This window comes from Macrobrachium rosenbergii, unplaced genomic scaffold, assembly GCF_040412425.1.
Source record: "Macrobrachium rosenbergii isolate ZJJX-2024 unplaced genomic scaffold, ASM4041242v1 13905, whole genome shotgun sequence".
NCBI classification, from domain to species: domain Eukaryota; kingdom Metazoa; phylum Arthropoda; class Malacostraca; order Decapoda; family Palaemonidae; genus Macrobrachium; species Macrobrachium rosenbergii.
This window is the reverse complement of record NW_027100724.1, coordinates 84,513-104,512: the sequence shown is the minus strand read 5'-3', so window position 1 is coordinate 104,512 and position 20,000 is coordinate 84,513. Positions and strand designations below refer to the sequence as shown.

At 34.4% G+C, this 20,000-nt stretch overlaps 1 protein-coding gene across 1 annotated transcript in view; it reads left to right on the top strand.

The window, feature by feature from the left end:
* Positions 1-4,853: 4,853 nt before the first annotated feature.
* The window catches only part of LOC136837981 (adhesion G protein-coupled receptor E2-like), a 28,704-nt gene continuing 13,557 nt past the window's right edge, over positions 4,854-20,000 (top strand). Inside the window, exons 1-4 of the mRNA XM_067102847.1 lie at positions 4,854-5,001; positions 5,321-5,411; positions 5,930-6,058; positions 7,499-7,609. Coding sequence (XP_066958948.1) covers positions 4,933-5,001; positions 5,321-5,411; positions 5,930-6,058; positions 7,499-7,609 — 400 coding nt within the window. The 5' untranslated portion in view covers positions 4,854-4,932. The remainder of the gene's footprint in view (positions 5,002-5,320; positions 5,412-5,929; positions 6,059-7,498; positions 7,610-20,000) is intronic.

The following is a 20,000-nucleotide window of genomic DNA, read 5'->3' as shown; positions in this document are numbered from 1 at the left end:
GAAAAAATCTCGTAACGTCGTATGTTATCATGTGACTCCACATTCGGGCAGGAAAATTAAACTAAACTGTCTTGTCACTTGCACCGATAAGATGGGCAACAGACTCTGCCACACCACACAATCATTAGCTTGCATAAGACTAATGTCTCTATTGTAGATATTGCTCGGCAGCTTAGCGTAAATAAAACAACCATGTATAGAGGAATAAAACAACAGAGAGAACGAGGAAATATGATAAATTCATTGTAAAAAGTGGAGGACGACCCCATTGTTGCACTACTGTTAAGGATCATCATCAATGATCACTGAAGGAGCTCCGCCTAACTCCCCTGACAAGCTGGTGTTGCCATAAAGAGAGAACATTGCGCTTTCCCTTCAAGTTGCTGCTCAAACCATCCGTAACAAGCTACATGAGACCAAGATATTATTTCATCATACTCCTGCCAAGAAACACTTCATATCAGCGAAACACAAAGAATAGAGGCTAGGGTTTGCGTTATAATATAATCCAGTGGCCGATGATTTCTGTAAGAATCATCTTTTGCGATGAGGAGGAGACATTCTCCACTGATGAGCATGGTAGTCTTCTTCACTGCTGGCATTTAGCATTAACTAAATTAATGTTGAACTTCTTGCTAATTTTAATTCTTTAGAAACTTAGATAATAAGAAATACAAAAATAGGTGTTATATATTCGGTTAACTTCATAAGAGGCATCAAAATGATAGGCCTAAGTAGCAATGAAAGAAATGAGAAATTACACATGATAACGGCATTTTACACACACACACACACACACACACACACACACACACACACACACACACACACACACACACACACATATATATATATATATATATATATATATATATATATATATATATATATATATATATATATATATATATATATATATATATATATATATATATATATGTGTGTGTGTGTGTGTATATATGCCTAATAATTATATTCTATGTATTACAAAAACAGACGCAAAATCTGTTAGTCTAGTTCAGTATATTTTATATTAAGTTTCACTAGTTCACAATATACATAGAATTAGTCGTTCAAAAATTTGATTAATAATAATTTGCAAGCAAATCTTTACAAAAGTCGTATTTGTTGATGTTAATAAGACTGATAAGTTCAACTTACAACAGTCGTAGGTCTATGTCTACAAAGTTCACACATATGAAGGAGATAAAACAACGATAGTGATGGCAATTGGAGATGAAAATATTAAAACATAAGAACAGCGATGACCCCTGAGGAATTATAGTAACATCCTTTAATTAAGTAAAGTATGTCAACAGTAAGCAGTATCAGAAAAAGCCCTGTTTAAGGGAAACTGCAGGTAATTTCTCGGACCCACCATTCGTGTTCAGTTGTTTCACGCGCTTACAACTGAGTTGCCAAATAGCGCCAGATGTCGCTATTATAAGCTGTTGTCTGAAAAGTTTTGAAGTATGTTGCAAAACTTTTTTGAGTGATTGTACATCTATTTAAAGATAAATCAATATAGGTAGCTTGAAAAGGGGAACCGAGCAAGTTCCTGAAAGCTATCTATACTGATTTATTTTTAAATATATGTACATATACATTACTGTGGATTTGCTTCTCCAATAATAATAATAATAATAATAATAATAATAATAATAATAATAATAATAATAATTGAATTCCATATAAAAAGAGTTTATCTTCTGAATAATAATAACTGAAATTCTATTAAGAAACACTTCTTTAAATGTAAACACAAAAGCTTACGATTCATAAATTATCCTCTGTCTTAAATGAGAAAAGAGATAATGGCGTTCAATTTTGGACTGATTTTTCGCTCAGTATGAAGCAAGACTAAATTTCAAAAATCCTTGACCTTAGATTTTTCTTACCTTCCATTACAGCTCATCAATCATATCACACTCCGGCATTTGCGTTCGACAGACGTCGAATGAATACAGGGTTTAGGGAGGTCTCAACAAACCTGATCTTAATACTGAAAATTGTATTCGCACTAATATATATATATATATATATATATATATATATATATATATATATATATATATATATATATATATATATATATATATATATATATATATATATATATATATATATATATATATATATATATATATATATATATATATATAATATATATTTGACTATAGATATATAAACATATTTATATCGAGTGATATATACACAAAATATCTCCATGACTATAGAGAGCAAACGGTTCTCCTCGAGTGACGTACATAGCTCCATGTATTCTCATCAGTCGAGGCGAAAAGGAAAAAAAGAACCCATTTCTCCTAAAAATCTTTGGCCTGCCTCCATCGACCCCTGTCCTTGTAAGGTCGATGCTTTTAATCTCTGCAACCTTTTTTCGAGTGAATGACGTATGTATGGTGTCATTAGATAAAAAAAATAATATCAGTTTCATTTCCTCCGACCATCTTCTCACTTTCACCCTATCAATTTATAATTCATTTCATTCATGACCATTCATTACCTCCGAATCATCGATTGAATTAAAGGCTCCATTCGGGAACTTTAGCTTGTGTAACTATATGTAAGCACAAAGTATATGAAATATTTGTTTTCCAGATCTTTGCTCTTACCTCAAATTTTTTTCTATTCTTCTCTGTAGTGTCAAAGGTAAATCATGATTACTTCATTCAACGTATTTGGTTTCTGCTCTGTCAGATAGAGATTCTGTCGCGAATGCCTGTGAAAGAAGCTTTCCATCAACCGCCTTCCTTTCGGAATAAAAAGCAGGGAGTTTGTGTCTGTAGGACACAAACTCTTCGTATCATGCACAATAATAATAATAATAATAATAATAATAATAATAATAATAATAATAATAATAATAATAATACAGATGGACATTGACATACATGATAATTACGCTGTCTAGACTTCTCATTCCATTTTTCTTCAGTTCCAGCACAGTTGTTTATATATATATGTATATATATATATATATATATATATATATATATATATATATATATATATATATATATATATATATATATATATATATATATATATATATATATATATATATATATATTCTTCTTCTTCTTATTTTAACGTGCTTTATTCCCATTTTTGTATATATATATATATGTATATTTGCATATAATTTTTTGATTTGTTCAGCAAGTAATAAAAAGTTCATTTGTTAAATCAGCTGCCCTGATAGACATCGCTTAGACCCCGGTTCGTAGATTCAATTATCAAATATGGTAGTGTTGCCTTTATTATTATTATTATTATTATTATTATTATTATTATATGGCGAATTTCGAGACGTGTTATTATTATTCGATGTTTTTAGACCCTGTTTAAACAGGCTTTTTTTTTTGTGTATGTATTTGAGTCTGTAACATCCATTTGCTTTTAAACAGGTCTTATTAAAATAAGACCTGTTTATAAAGATATATATATATATATATATATATATATATATATATATATAATAATAATAATAATATATATATATATATATAATATATAATAATAATAATAAAAAGGACCTGTTTAAGAGAGGTGTCCTTCGTATAATAATTTTTTATTTGTTCAGCAAGTAATAAAAGTTCATTTGTTAAATGCAAAGATAAATAGAATAATAATTCAGGTAGATCAATTATCAAATATGATAATTGTTACCTGAATTCCCATTATTATTATATATTTGCATTTAACAAATGAACTTTTATTATTATTAACAAATAAAAATTATTATTATTATTCATATATAACAGACCCTCTTTAAACAGGTCCTTTTATTATATATTATTATTATTATTATTATTATATTATTATATGAAGGGAGTAGACCCTCTTTAAACAGGTCTTATTAAAAATATGAGGCTGTATTATATATATATTTATCTTATATAGTGTCAACTATCTGGAACTTATGAAAATGGTATTCAATTCTCAGCGATAATTATCATGTATGTCAATATTCATCTTGTATTATTATTATTAATTATTATTAGTCTTTTATTAAAATATCCAATCAGAAATTATTATTATTATTATTACTGTTCTGATTTTAGAGTTTGTGTCCTAAAATACACAAAATCAGAAATTTTATTCGTCTGGATTCAGGTTCTATTTTGATGGTACCGTCACAGGCATTCAATAACAGAATCTCTATCTGACAGAGCAGAAAAAATACGTTGAATGAAGTAATCATGAATTGCCTTTGACGCTACAGAGAAGAGTAGGAAAAAAATTTGAGGTAAGAGCAAAGGAAGATAGAAAAGACACTATATAAGATAAATTCGCATAATACAGCCATCCTTTTAAATAAGACCTATTATTATTATTATTATTATTATTATTATTATTATTATTATTATTATTATTATTATTATTATTATTATTATTGTTCAAATAGCATGCAATTCAAGTGGAATCCTGGTGGAGAGAAAAGGTTTGATTTGAACAGTAAGTGGCATTTAAAGTCTTATTAAACCTCATGAATTGAGAAGAATATGTTAACTTGACGACTTTGTCAATAGACTTATTTGTGAATAGTTTTATATTTTGTCTCATTCACAGTGTCTCGTGAACATGTTTTTGAGGTCGTGTTCCTCTCATCATGATTAAGAGAAGAATTTCTATGTTAGAATTCCATCTTCGAACTTATTTCCTATTTTCTTGATCAAAAAGTTTAGAGAAATCAAATGCAAATCTTCCTTTTCGGTGGCCTGCCGTTAACGGAATCGAGCGCAGGTGTTGTCTGTGAGCAGCACATGCCAGTGAGTGCCACCTGGCCAAGTCTGCGAGCACCAATAAAAGGTGAGAACAATTGGAATCGCCACTCAGAACTCAGAGGACCACCCTAGTGTGAATTTGCCTCAGTGTGTCTCTCTCTCTCTTTCTCTGCCTGACGTGATCATGAAGACAACGTTGGTTCTGCCCGGCTTCCTCCTTGCCTTAGTGCAATGCCACGTCTCCGTACTCGAGGTAATATCGTGATTAACTTTATCAGGCTGGATTGAAGTTCTTTCAACTAACGGGTTTTAATGTTTGAGTCTGAGGCCTTCATACAGCAGTGTTTTATTATTATGAAATGTTTCACGCATCGAAATCATTCCCCTTTTCGGGACAAGGTGTCTTCTTTGTAAATTTGAGATAAGGGTTTCTCACAAGCTGATGATTCTTCTCATAAACAAGTTAGTAAATGCTGCTATAAATGACTTCAAATTATACGAATGCTGAATTTTATTCAGAATTTCGTTATCATTTCATACTTTAACCTGTCGATTTTCGTTCTGTCGTACAGAATGCTGGACTCCACCATTTCGAGAAAAAACCTGTTCATTTTGGGGTAAAAGCTGTAAATGAAGCTGAGCCTGTGCCTGGGAATAAAAAAGGTGAGTTCCTTTCATTTTCTTGTGAATTTAGTCAGCTGTCACATCTCTTCATCTCTGGAGAGATTAAAAGGGCGCGTGAGTAAAAATGAACAATACTCTGTGGAAATTTAGAAAAGATATGAAAGAAGTTTGTATCATCCTCACTTCATAAGGCTGGCGTTTGTCCTCCATGAAACGTGACAAGTCTTTAATAATTTTCTTGGTGTTTTATATGTGGATTCTTTTGTCTAATGTAATCATCTTTGTAAATTCGCATTTGCTTGATAGCACACATCAGTATTCTTCAAATTGTTACGTAGCCTATGCTATAGTCAAAAAGTGATAAATGTTCGTAATTGAGATGTAAATAGAGAAATCTCATCACCATCATTATGAAGCTGCGAAACATGAATGCAAATGCCTTTACTCCTTTAACAGGAAAAAACTCTTTTGTGCCTGTTCCTTACTGTAAAATTTAATAATTACTTTTAGTGCAGACTGGAGAGAGGGATTCAGACATTGCCCCTCTAACTTTGCAGATTGTAAACCGACTGACGCCTGCCTTGCCAACGGTGGCTACTGCATCCAAAGCAAGAACGCAGAAGACTGCAACGGCTTCTTCTTCCCGAAGGAATGCAAGTCGTCCCTCTGTTCCTGCTGTGTAGAAGGTAAGAAGAAGAAGAAGACGACGACGACGAAGAAGAAGTGCTCTGTAGACATGTAGTTCGCGAAGTTGTTATTTTGTTTTCTTGAGCAAGTTACTCATTTTGCAGATTCACATACATCCTCGTTCCTAAGTATTCCTTTAAATATAAATGGGTATTTTATCATTCAGAACTTCATTTAAGAAGCAGTAGGTTGCTTGGAGTTGTGACCAGTGAACAACGCCATTTACCCTAAATTCACCATCGGAAGATTTTTTTACGCATTCAAGGAACTCTTTAGAAGCATGTTTCTTGCTTCGTTTCTTTTTCATGTTCTTTTTATGAAGAGCCTGTCTTCTCGACTTCCATTCTAAACTTGAAATCTTTGAAACTGTCCTAAAGTCCGATGTCAAATGAAAGACATCTTATATTCTTTTCTTGAAAAATTGTCGCATAAACATTGCTAAGCCATACTTTCTAGACCTCCCTATGATGTAAAATCTATTTTGGATTCTCTTATGGGGCTCACCAATTTGATATTGTATGAAATCCAAGATTAATCTGAATGAAAGTCATGGAAGTTGATATCAGATACAAGGCAAAAAAATCCTAGATGGTATATCTTATAGTCTCGTTCACTCCTCTTTGTTAAAATAAAAACCATCTAAAGACAATTAGTTTAGTGATTGCTTCCAGGCTTCTTTACACCTTTTTTCTGAGAGTGTCTGTGATCATTGTCTCCTCAACAAGTTGCGAAATCGTGCATCCTAGAGAGAGAGAGAGAGAGAGAGAGAGAGAGAGAGAGAGAGAGAGAGAGAGAGAGAGAGAGAGACGAAATCTCATAGTCGTCCACTCTCACGATCGTTTCATAGATGAGTAATTGCATTTCCTCGCTTTTGGCAGCAACTACATTGAAATAGGATGAGTGCACAACAGGGATAGACAGACGCCTGGCCCGCCAGCTCAGAATGCCATTATGAAGAAGGCTTTGAGCAATGCGAGCAGAATGTTACTGAACACCTTATGCATTCCCACCTTGATGATTTATTTGATGTAGCTGGTGCTCAAGCGATCAAAATTCTTTCAGATTTCATTCTGGTAACATTATTGTCAGGGGTCCCTCGCTGCTTCTCTAAAGCCTCATGTCAAAATGTTATTGTGAAGACTCCATTGATAAGTCATCACATTTATCCCACTCTCATATTAATGAAATGTTATGGAACAACTTTGTATAGTGACCCTGCTGCTTGAGTTCTGCCTGTTAAAAAATGATGTATGATATTATATGAAAACTAGAACACAGCAGAGGAGTTCAACATTTTTACTTTTCTGCGTATTACATATGAACATCATGGACACCACCATCATCATCACAGTCTCTCTCTCTCTCTCTCTCTCTCTCTCTCTCTCTCTCTCTCTCTCTCTCTCAGTTTTGTATTTAAATGATGTTCTTCGTTTTACCAGATAGATGTGACAGCAATCCGTGTGGTCCAAACTCCTACTGCAAGAGTACACCCGGAAGTTATGAATGCGTCTGCAACGCTGGGTTCCAGAAAGTCGACGGAACTTGTGTTGGTAAGTTGCGCTTTGATATAAACTTTTTATTGGGATCCTAAACACTCTTTCAGCGTCAGTCTTGAAACATAACCACTGTTTCCATAACACTCTGGAAAATTCCTATGTGAGTCAGAAATTATATATATATATATATATATATATATATATATATATATATATATATATATATATATATATATATATATATATATATATATATATAATCCCCGAGCCCATAGAAACGGCAAAATGTGGAAAATAAAGGCTATTTTTCAGAGACCGAACTGTCTCTCTCCTCAGGCAAAAAGTGGTGTTTGTACCAGAAGATCCATAGGTCCGCCGTTAAGTCACTCCAGTTGACAATTTCTCTTTAATCTTCTTGATCGCTGGTTGGAGGAAGATTTTACCTATAATATCTGTATCCCAGGCGCCTCTTGAGAGATTCATTGCATTTCTTTGTTTAATCCAGGCTGATTCCACCATCTGGCTTTGGAACCGACAATTGCTACTATAAATTTATACGAGATATATTCCAGCTTATTCTGTGGTTATGGTTATTTATGTGGTTAAAAATAGCTGAGCTCTGTTGTCTGTACCTAACTGAACGTTTATGCTGTAATAGTTTTGGGGGAGTAATTTTGCCTGTGAAACTGATATAAAATTGATCACAGTCGAGGTAAGGGATTTCGTAAACTTCTGTGTCTTTGGGGACTGGTTTTTGTTGGATGTTAATCATTAACCCAAAACTACCTTGCTTTTATGGCCTTCCCAAAACTCATAAAGATAATCTTCCATTCAGACCTATCATCTCATGTGATGGAGCTTTCAATTATAAAATTTCTAAGTGGTTAGCAAGCCTCCTTTCCCCTTTCTTAAGCACATTTTCTCCCAATCACATTAAACATTCTGAAGATTTCTGTCACAAATTCAAAGAAGCACATATACCACTTCACAACATAAAACTCTAAGTTTAGATGTAGATTCCTTATTCACAAAAGTACCAGTACAGGACGTTCTACAGTTTTTAAGGGAAAAATTAGCCCCCTATTCAGATCATTCCCACTAGCCGTAGACAAAATAATAAAGTTAGTTGAATTATGAGTATCAAATAACTTCTTTTCATTCGTGGAGTCATTCCATAAAAAAAAAAAATTCGGGTGCAGCACGGGCAGCCCTTTAAGTCCTATTTTAGCCAATCTATACATGGAATATTTTGAAACTGTAATAATAAACGCAATAAAACCTAAAGACATGCTGTGGATGAGATATGTAGATGATAATCTTAACATTTTGGGATAATAAGTGGGGCAATTTCCATGAATTTCTTTAAAAGATTAAATGCATTAATGCCTAGCATCAAATTTAAGGCTGAATGGGAAACAGACAACAAAATTCCTTTTTTTGAATTTTTAATAATTAGAGACACGACAGAATACAAATTTACCATATACAGAAAACCAACTTTCTCTCTGTCATACATCCATTTTTATAGCCTCTATCAAAATTGGCATAGCCAGCAATTTATTCTTAAGAGCCTTATGGATTTGCTCCCCGGATCATCTGGAAAAGGAAACTGAACTAATCGGTAAGCAGCTGTCATCTTTAAAGTACCCTGACCATTTAACTGAGAAATCGATCCACAAAGCAAACACTATTTTCTACCGTCCCCCCCATAACAAGATCAGAGAGACCCACAACAATAAAATAAAAATCCCACACCTGGACAGGATTAAGACGTTGACACAGACACTTGGAACTCTAACCCTTTTGCTTTTACCTACCCAAATACCTTAGCCAAACCCCCAGTTAACGTCCAACAAAAACCAGTCCCGAAAGACACAGGTGTTTGCGAAATCCCGTGCCGAGATTGTGACCAATCTTGCATCGACTTCACAGGCAAATCACTCCCCCAGAGATTAATACTGCATAAACGTTCAGTTAGCTCAGCTATGTTTAGCCGCATAAATAACCATAACCATAGAATAAGCTGGAATAGGTCTCGTATAATTTATAGCAGCAATTGTCGGTTCCAAAGCCAGATGGTGGAATCAGCCTTGATTAAACAAAGAAATGCAATGAATCTTTGAAGAGGAGCCTGGGATTCAGATATTGTAAATAAAATCTTCCTGCAACTAGCGATCAAGACGATTAAAGGGAAATTGTCAACTGGAGTGACTTAACAACGGACCTATAGATCTTCTGGTATAAATACCACTTTTCTGTAACTTTTTCTCATTCACTATTTGCCTGAGGAGAGAGACAGTTCGGTCTCTGAAATATAGCCTTTATTTTCCACATTTTGGCATTTCTATTTGGTGGAATTCTGTTTTAGCAGAAAATATTTCACAGCTATATATATATATATATATATATATATATATATATATATATATATATATATATATATATATATATATATATATATATATATATATATATATATATATATATATATATATATATATATATATAATATATAATCATATATAACAGAAATAATTTTATATATATATATATATATAGGATATATATAGGTCTTTCAATTAAAAATATAATCTTACAATCACGGGAACAGAAATAAATTTCCAATTTACATCAGGATGAATCAGGTCTTTCATTGAAAAGTCATAAACAAGTCATAAAAGTTGGAACCTGAGGGCAACTTCACCCAAAAGAATTACCTGGGCAAGCTAATTGCTTGCATACCAGTGTGTTTTCCCAACTTCCCGGCTCAGCAATGACCCAGTTGACAGCATTTCATTCGAATTATCCCTTCTGAGCGAATAAGATAGAAATAATCAACACACAATCAATTTAAAGACCTGGGTGCGATCCTGATGTGTGTCAGAAATTTATTTCTGTTCCACACATGATTGTGTGTTGATTATTTCTATCTTATTCACTCAGAAGGGATAATTCAAATGAAATGCTGTCAATTGGGTCATTGCTGAGTCGGGGAGTCGGGGAAAACATGCTGGTATGCGAGCAATTAGCTTGCCCAGGTAATTCCTTGGGTGCAGTTGCCCTCAGGTTTCAACTTCTTTTATGACTTGTATAGCCTAGTGGGCAGCGCCCTTGCCTTTCAATTGAAAGACCTAGGTTCGATCCTGATGTGAGTCAGAAATTTATTTCTGTTCCACACGTGATTGTATGTTGATGATTTCTATCTTATTCACTCAGAAGGGATAACTCAAACAAAATGCTGTCAATTGGGTCATTGCACTGAGCACTTTCAACCAAGCTTGGTATACATATGACTTACTGTCTAGAAATCAGCACTATGGGGGTAAGACATCACTAGCAACAAAGGTCACCTAAGGGGTTGGGAGAGGGCTTCCCTAAAACTGGGCCGATTCTGCCCGTGAAACGAGGCTGGTTATGCCCGTAGACTTAGCAACTTTACGAATTTATCATACCTAATTTCGGTATACATATGACTTACTATCTGGAAAAGAATACTGCGAGGCCAAAACCAATGGCACTGAAGGGGTGGGGTTGGGTAGGTGACAGAGAAAGGAGAGGGAGAGAAGTGAGAGAGAGTAGAATGCGTGTTAGGGAGAAGAAATAGGGAAAGAGATAGGGAGGGTTGGAGAGAGAAAGAAAGAGGTAGGGAGAGAGTGTGTGAGAGAGAGAGAGAGAGTGAGAGGGAGAGGAAGTGAGTGAGTGAGTGAGTGAGAGAGAGAAAGTGATACAGACAGGAAGTGAGAGAGTAGAGAGTGTTTACGAGAAGAAGAAGGAGGGAAAGAGACAGGGAGGGTTGTAAGAGAGAGAGAGAGAGAGAGAGAGAGAGAGAGAGAGAGAGAGAGAGAGAGACCTTACCTTACAGACCTTACAGTTTGTGGGGGTTGCCCCAGGATGTCCCTCAGTGTGAGGCACCTCTGATGTCTACCAGAGAATTGCTAATGCATCTTCCGGTATATTTTGCATCTTCCAATCTTGGATGGTCTGGGATGCAGCTTAGATATTTGTAGAGCTTATTCTTAAACACATCTATGCTCACTCCTCATATGTTGCTCAGATGAGCTGGTAATGCATTGAATAATCGCTACATTATCGATGCTGGTGCATAGTGGATTAATGTCCTGTGTGCTTTCCTTAGTTTTCCTGGTATAGTTGTGGGAACTATTAATCTACCTCTGCTTGCTCTTTCTGATATTTTTAGCTCCATGATGTTTTCGGTGATTCCTTCTATCTGTTTCCATCGGTTTTCCTTCGTCTCATATTCTTTATTCCTTTCTTTATTTGCTTCATTTTTTCTTTGATTTTTGTTATGTATTTGATTTTGATTTTCGTTCTTCATGGCTACTGGATGCATATATCTACATCTTTTATTGACCTTACATCCATATCCTTCTCTTAAGGTATTGCATATTTTTGGATGTAGATCGCTGCATTCAACCTCATAGCTGTCTAGATATGCACATTTGCCATAAATTTCATAGTTGGGATGTTTGTAGTGACATCTTTCACCGAATCTGCAATTCCCTCTTTTCAAAAGAGTGCAGAATATGTCCTTCTTTTCTTTTCTTTTTCCTTGCTCTTTCCCGTGAGTATGTATATCTGGGTATAACCTCTTTGAGATTTTATTTTGGGTTGTCATGTCATAGTTTATTTCTTCGTATGTATGTTGTTGTATTGCCTCATATGTAGAGTCTATGAGTTTTTCTGCATCCATACTCTTATCCTGTTCTTTGTTTTCATTATTGTTTTCTACCTCTTCAATCTTATTTCCTTCTATTTCGTTTTCCTCTTCTTCCTCTTCCTCCTTTTCTTCATCCTCTACTATTTGTACATTAAGTCTTGACGTAATAACATTGTCTATCCATATTAGACATACTGAACAAAATACTTTTGTGTCTTTTTTTTTTTTGCTGTACTTCTGCGCATGTAGGGTGAGTTGGTACGTGGCATGCACAGCATTTCCTTATCAGGTTTTGTGGGTTTACAATGCTGTACCACACATTACTTAGAGAGAGAGAGAGAGAGAGAGAGAGAGAGAGAGAGAGAGAGACCTTACCTTACCTTACAGACCTTACAGTTCGTTCGGGATGCCCCAGGTCCCTCAGTGTGAGGCACCTCTGATGTCTACCAGAGAATTGCTAATGCATCTTCCGGTATATTTTGCATCTTCCAATCTTAGATGGTCTGGGATGCATCTCAGATATTTGTCGAGCTTATTCTTAAACACATCTACGCTCACTCCTGTTATGTTCCTCAGATGAGCTGGTAGTGCACTGAATAGATGCTGCATTATCAATGCTGGTGCGTGGTGGATTAATGTTCTGTGTGCTTTCATTAGTTTTCCTGGTATAGTTTTGGGCACTATTAATCTACCTCTGCTTGCTCTTCCTGATATTTTTAGCTCCATGATGTTTTCGGTAATTCCTTCCATCTGTTTCCATGCCTGGAGTATCATGTAGCGTTCTCTTCTCCTTTCAAGACTGTATAAATTTTAAGAATTGTAGTCTTTTCCAGTAGTCAAGGTCCATAACTTCTTCTATTCTAGCTGTAAATGACCTTTGTACACTCTCTACTTGTGCAATATCCTTTTGTTAGTGTGGGTACCATATTATATTGTAATATTCAAGTGGACTACGTACGTACGTTTTATAAGACATAATTCATGTGTTTGGCTTTTCTTGTTTTGAAGTGCCGGAACAACATTCCCAATTTTGCTTTGCATTTTGCCAATAGTATTGCTATTTGATCATTGCATAACATATTCCTATTCAACATCACACCAAGGTCTTTAACTGCTTCCTTATTTGTGATTGTCTCGTTATTAGGTCCTTTATATGCATATAGCATTCCTTCTTTATCACCATAGTCTATTGATTCAAATTTATCAGAGTTAAATACCATCCTATTTACCTCTGCCCATTTATATATTTTGTTTAGGTTTCTTTGTAATAATTTACATATCTTCATCACAAGTAATTTCTCTACTTATTCTTGTGTCATCGGCAAAACTTCTTTATACTGGAAGTCCTTAACATTACTGTCTATGTCTGCAATCATAATCACAAACAGCAATGCAGCTAACACCGTACCTTGTGGCACTGGATATTACTGTAGGTTCATCCGATTTCCCATCGTTTGCAATCACTATCTGTTTTCTGTTTTGCAAAAATTCTTTTATCCATCTTCCTACTTTGTCCACAATGTTATGTTTTATAATTTTTTTCACTAATATATTATGGTCTACCTCAGTGATTCTAAACTGGGTGCCATGGCACCTTGTGGTGCCACAGACAGTGCCTAGGGGTGCCGCAAGATTGTCATGAGTTTTGTCTTGGCTAGATCATCTCAGTGAACATTTGCAAAAAAAAAAAAAGTTTTGCAGAAGTCTTCATATAATTATTATCAGTGTGTCTACTCTAATTATGTGTGTGTGTATATATTATTATATATATATATATATATTATATATATATATATATATATATATATATATATATATATATATATATATATATTGAAGTATGGAAAATAATTTTATTCATTAAATAAGAAGTTAATTCATGCGATATGGTAAGATGGCGAAGAAGGGGTACCACGGTAATGATTACATTAGTTGGGGTGCTATCACTCAAAAAAGATTGAGAACCATTGGTCTACCTTGTCAAAAGCTTTTGCAAAGTCTAGGTAAACCACATCTGTATCGTTTTCGTTTTTCATATTTTTATGTATGCTTTCAAGGTGGACTACCAGCTGGGTTTGTGTACTTTTTCCAGGTACAAAACCATGTTGTCCTATATTAAACAATCTATTTTTCATTAAATGTTTCATTATATTTTTTTCATTACCCTTTCATAAACTTTCATAATATGAGATGTCAGACTCACAGGCCTATAATTACGTGCCTCTAATCTTGATCCACTTTTGAAAGTAGGGGTAATATATGCTAATTTATGCTCATCATAAATCTTGAATATCTATACTTTATCTCAATAATATTGCGAGTGGCTTTGCGATTGAATGAACCACTTTCTTTAACAATATGGCAGGTATGCCATCTGGTCCTGCTGCTGATCCATTTTTAATTTCATTAATAGCCTGCACAATATCAGCTTCCGTAATATCTATGTCCGATAAATATTCACTATTTTCATCTCTTATTTCTGTATCATTATCGTCATTATCAATTCTAGGTGTAAATTCACTCTTATATCTTTCTGCTAATATGTTACATATTTCCTTTTTTCATTTGTTAATCGCCCTTCAATTCTTAGAGGGCCTATTTCTACTCTTATTTTATTTATCTTTTTTGCATATGAGTAAAAAATTTTGGGGTTTTGCTTGATATTTTGTAGGGTCTTTTCTTCTAGGTCCCATTTTTCATTTTCTTTTGATTGTATAATCTTTTGTTCTGCATTTTCTATCTTACTTTTTAGTTCCATCACTTTCCATGCATTCTTTTCTTTTGTCCTTTTTCCACTTTCTGATTTTCTGGAACAAGATCCTTCTGTCTCTTGGTATGCACTAATAAACTTTTTTTCTTCGGTATATATTTTTCCACTATTTCCTCTAATATTTTATATAATATATCTGTATTTACCTGTATATTATCACTTACAAATATGTTTTCCCATTCTTTGTTTAATTCTTCATTTATTTTTTACCAATTTATATTCTTACTATAGAAATTGTATTTTCCACATCCTTCCCATTTTTTAGTCTCTTGCTTATCTCTGTTTTCATGTGCTTTGGAACGAACTGTTAATTCTATGACATTATGGTCCGAAATACTCGTATTATACACTATTATTTCTTTAACATAGTTCACCTTGTTCACAAATACTAGGTCTAGAATATTATCCTTTCTTATTGGCAGGTGATTTATTCGCTGAATGTTATGTTCTAGTAGCATATCTAATAGCTTTTCAAATTGGCTCTTATCTTCTGCCTTACTATTACTCTCTTTTTATATGCATAAATACAACCACAGTCTCCTATTCGTTCTTTCCATTCTACGAAAGGAAAGTTAGTCTCCAGAAAGGAGTATAGTCCAGTCTTTGTGATTTCTACATATATAAATTTGTCAATTATTATGTCAAACTCTTTAGTATTAGGGGTCTGTATATTACAATGTTCACTTTTTTCAGATTCAAATTCTACCACTATTAATTCACATTCTGTGTTACTTATTTCTCACAGATTTTCCTTGATTGAACCCCCCTTCATTTCTATTTTTCTATCTGATCTATAAGTTTGGAAACCCTCTATATGTCTCTTGGGAATACCAGGTTTCACTTATATTCATTATTTCTATTTTTTCCTTTTTGGGTTAGTTCTTCTGCTGAACCATCTTTCTTTTGAGCTTAATTTCAACCAAACCCTGTGCATTCATCACTATGATGGTTTGCGTGTTATCTCCATTATCCGGGTAATAATAAGGATTTTCCCATGTCATATGTTGTTCTTTTCATTTCCAGAAATTCTTCCAACTTTTCCATTATATTTGATCTTCCATCTTCATATTTATTCATTTTGTGCATATACCTGCATTTATCTCCATATCTGCACCATCCCCTTCATAGATACAATGCTTGTTCCTTGCACTATATCTAGGTGCTGATGCCTCAGACATTTCGTAATGTGTTGTTGGCATACTTTTTCCTTCATCACATGATCTTTGTTCCTTTCTTTATTTGCTTCATTTTTACCTTGATTTTTTATGTTTTTGATTCTGAGTAGATGGGGTATTAGGGAGGAGAAAGAGGAAGAAAAAGAGAGACAGACAGACAGACAGACAGACAGGACAGACAGACAGAGTAGAGTGAGTGTTAGGGAGAGAGGGAAAATGGGATGTTAGGGAGGAGAAAGAGAGAGAGAGAGTAGATGGGGTGTTAGGGAGGAGAAAGAGGGAAAAAGTGAGAGAGAGAGAGAGAGAGAGAGAGAGAGAGAGAGAGAGAGAGAGAGAGAGAGAGAGAGGAGGAGGGGTTGTTAGGGAGAGAGGGTAGATGGGGTGTTAGAGAGGAGAAAGAGGGAAAAGTGTGTGTGTGAGAGAGAGAGAGAGAGAGAGAGAGAGAGAGAGAGAGAGAGAGAGAGAGAAGAGAGAGAGAAGATGTTAGAGGGAGAAAGAGGGAAAAGTGAGAGAGAGAAGAGATTGAGAGTAGGTGGGGTGTTAGGCCCTTAACAGACCTTACAGTTCGGGGTCCCCAGTGTGAGGCACCTTTGATGTCTACCAGAGAAAGATCTTCCGTAATTTTGTATCTTCCAGTCTTGGATGGTCTGGGATGCATCTTAGATATTTGTCGAGCTTATTCTTAAACACATCTACGCTCACTCCTGTTATGTTCCTCAGATGAGCTGGTAGCGCATTGAATAGACGCTGCATTATCGATGCTGGTGCGTGGTGGATTAATGTCCTGTGTGCTTTCCTTAGTGTTCCTGATATCGTTTTGGCACCATTAATAATATTTTTAGTCCATGATGTTTTCGGTAATTCCTTCTATCTGTTTCCATGCCTGTAGAAACAGACCTCTTCTCTTTCAAGACTAAAAATTTAAGAATTGTAGTCTTTCCCACAGTCAAGGTCCTTAACTTCTTCTATTCTAGCGAGGTAAAACAATAGGCTTTAGTAGTGTGGGTACCATATTATATTGCAATATTCAAGTGGACTGTCTCGTTTTATAAGGCATAAACATGTGTAACGGTTTTGAATTCCCATTTTGGCTTTGCATTTTGCCAATAGAATTATTTGATCATTGCATAACATACTCCTATTCAACATCACACCAAGTCAACTCAAGGTTTGTGATTGTTTCATTATTAGGTCAAATCATATAGATTCTATTTATCACCATAGTTCATTGATTCAAATTTATCAGAGTTAAATATCATAATCTCTGCCCATTTAAATTTTGTTTAGGTTTAAAGTTCTTTTCAAAAGAATTAATATTTTGTTTTCTGCGAAACTTCTTACTACTGAGTCCTTAAATTACTGTCTATGTCTGTAATCATAATCACAAACAGCAATGCAGCTAACACCGTATCTTGAAAATTACCGTAGCTTCATCTGATTTTTTCATCGTTTGCAATCACTATCTGTTTTCTGTTTTGCAAAAATTCTTTTATCCATCTTCCTACTTTGTCAACAATGTTATGTTTTCTAATTTTTTCGCTAATATATTATGATCTACCTTGTCAAAAGCTTTTGCAAAGTCTAGGTAAACCACATCTGTATATTTTCATTTATCATATTTTTATATATGCTTTCATGGTGGACAACAGTTGGGTTTGTGTACTTTTTCCAGGTACAAAACCATGTTGTCCTATATTGAACAATCTATTTTTCATTAAATGTTTCATCATATTTTTTCATTACCCTTTCATAAACTTTCATAATATGAGATGTCAGACTCACAGGCCTATAATTACTTGCCTCTAGTCTTGAACCACTTTTGAAAGTAGGAGTAATATATGCTAATTTATGCTTCATAAATCTTGCCTGTATCTACTTTGTCTTAATAATATTGTTTTTTGAATGAACCACTTTTTTAACAATATGGCAGGTACGCTCTGGTCCTGCTGCTGATCCATTTTAATTTCATTAATAGCACAATATCGGCTTCTGTAATATCTGTATCCGATAAGTATTCAATATTTTCATCTCTTATTTCTGTATCATTATCTTCATTGTCATTTCTAGGAGAAAGAGGGAGAGAGAGAGAGAGAGAGAGAGAGAGAGAGAGAGAGAGAGAGAGAGAGAGAGAGAGAGAGAGAGAGTAGAGGGGGTGTTAGGGAGAGAGGGTAGATGGGGTGTTAGAGAGGAAAAAGAGGGAAAAAGTGAGAGAGAGAGAGAGAGAGAGAGAGAGTAGAGGGGTGTTAGGGAGAGAGGGTAGATGGGGTGTTAGGAAGGAGAAAGAGGGGAAAAGTGAGAGAGAAAGAAAGAGAGAGAAAGAGAGTTTATTGATTGTCATTCACAGTTATCCCGGACAGCGCCGGGTTGGTCAGCTAGTATACATATAAATGTGGAAGAATCGTAGGAGAAACAGACCCTACAAACAACACAGAAAGACGAGAAAAAACAAAGGCTTGTATGTGATGTATGTCTCTCACGTGTAACGGATTAATTTTGCCGACGTTTCACGACTCATGATGCGTCATCAAGGCTAGAAAATCATACAGACTATAAATACATGAGAAGTCACTAATATAACATAGGAAATTTTTGTTTAAACTTTTAAAGAATTAATATTTTTCTTTTTTACAAATACAGCATATACAAACCCAGTGAAAACTCGAAAGAAACACCTACCAAGGTAAGAGCTAAGCAGTAGCTGAAAGAGAAAGGCAGAAAATATTCATATTAAAATACCGACAACAAACGTGGAAAGTCAACAAACAGGTAATTAGGCTACCTTTGTTTTTATCAAAAGAGGCTCCAACACCATCAACTCTTCGTCCTCATGGGCTGATCCAAACATTTTAAAGATCATTTTTGACAAAACGGGTACCACAAATTTGCGAATGGTTCCGAATGTTGGGCAATTCAGGATTGGACAATCTACAACCTGTCTTGAAGCTGACACCTTCATGAGAACAGAAGGGAACCTTGAGAAGCCCCCTATGCATCTATATATATATATATATATATATATATATATATATATATATATATATATATATATATATATAACATATATATATATATATATATATATATATATATATATATATATATATATATATATATGTGTGTGTATATTCTTATGAAGTTGCCTTATTTTGCATATGAAATGTGTTAGCATTGTACTTTTCCAGAGTGTTATCGCAATTTGCTTTTCTGATTGTCATATACTTTTCTGTATGCAGGAGATATGCTATGTAATAATTTTGAGATTCCATTTTTATATATATATATATATATATATATATATATATATATATATATATATATATATATATATATATATATATATATATATATATATATATGGAGAGTGGCTACAGTTTATTAGGCAACCTACCTTCGGCCAGTTTTCTAGTCAGAACCTACCACTGAATGGTGGTAAATTCTGACAAGAAAATTGGCAGAAGGATACACAACAAAAATGGCGACGAGACGAAAACTAATATTTATCAAAAAATTTTAGCGGTCATTTTTTACACGTTTCTGATTTCAGTTTCGGTGTGGCGGAACGGTGCTTCGCGCGTTATCTGCATTTTGAAAGAATCATGGAAAGCACATATTATGTTCTGGGTAGCGGTAATGTTGCGTTCTGCACGCTTCCCACAGGGGTTACAGAGGACAAAATTGTACCCCTAACCTCTAGTTATCGACGATACTGTCCTAAGCAAGAGAATCCTACCGTACCCCCCCTACCTTATATTATATATATAAAAAACACACGTACCTTATTTGAAATCGGAATTGTTGGACCATTCTGGCAAGTCGATTCTT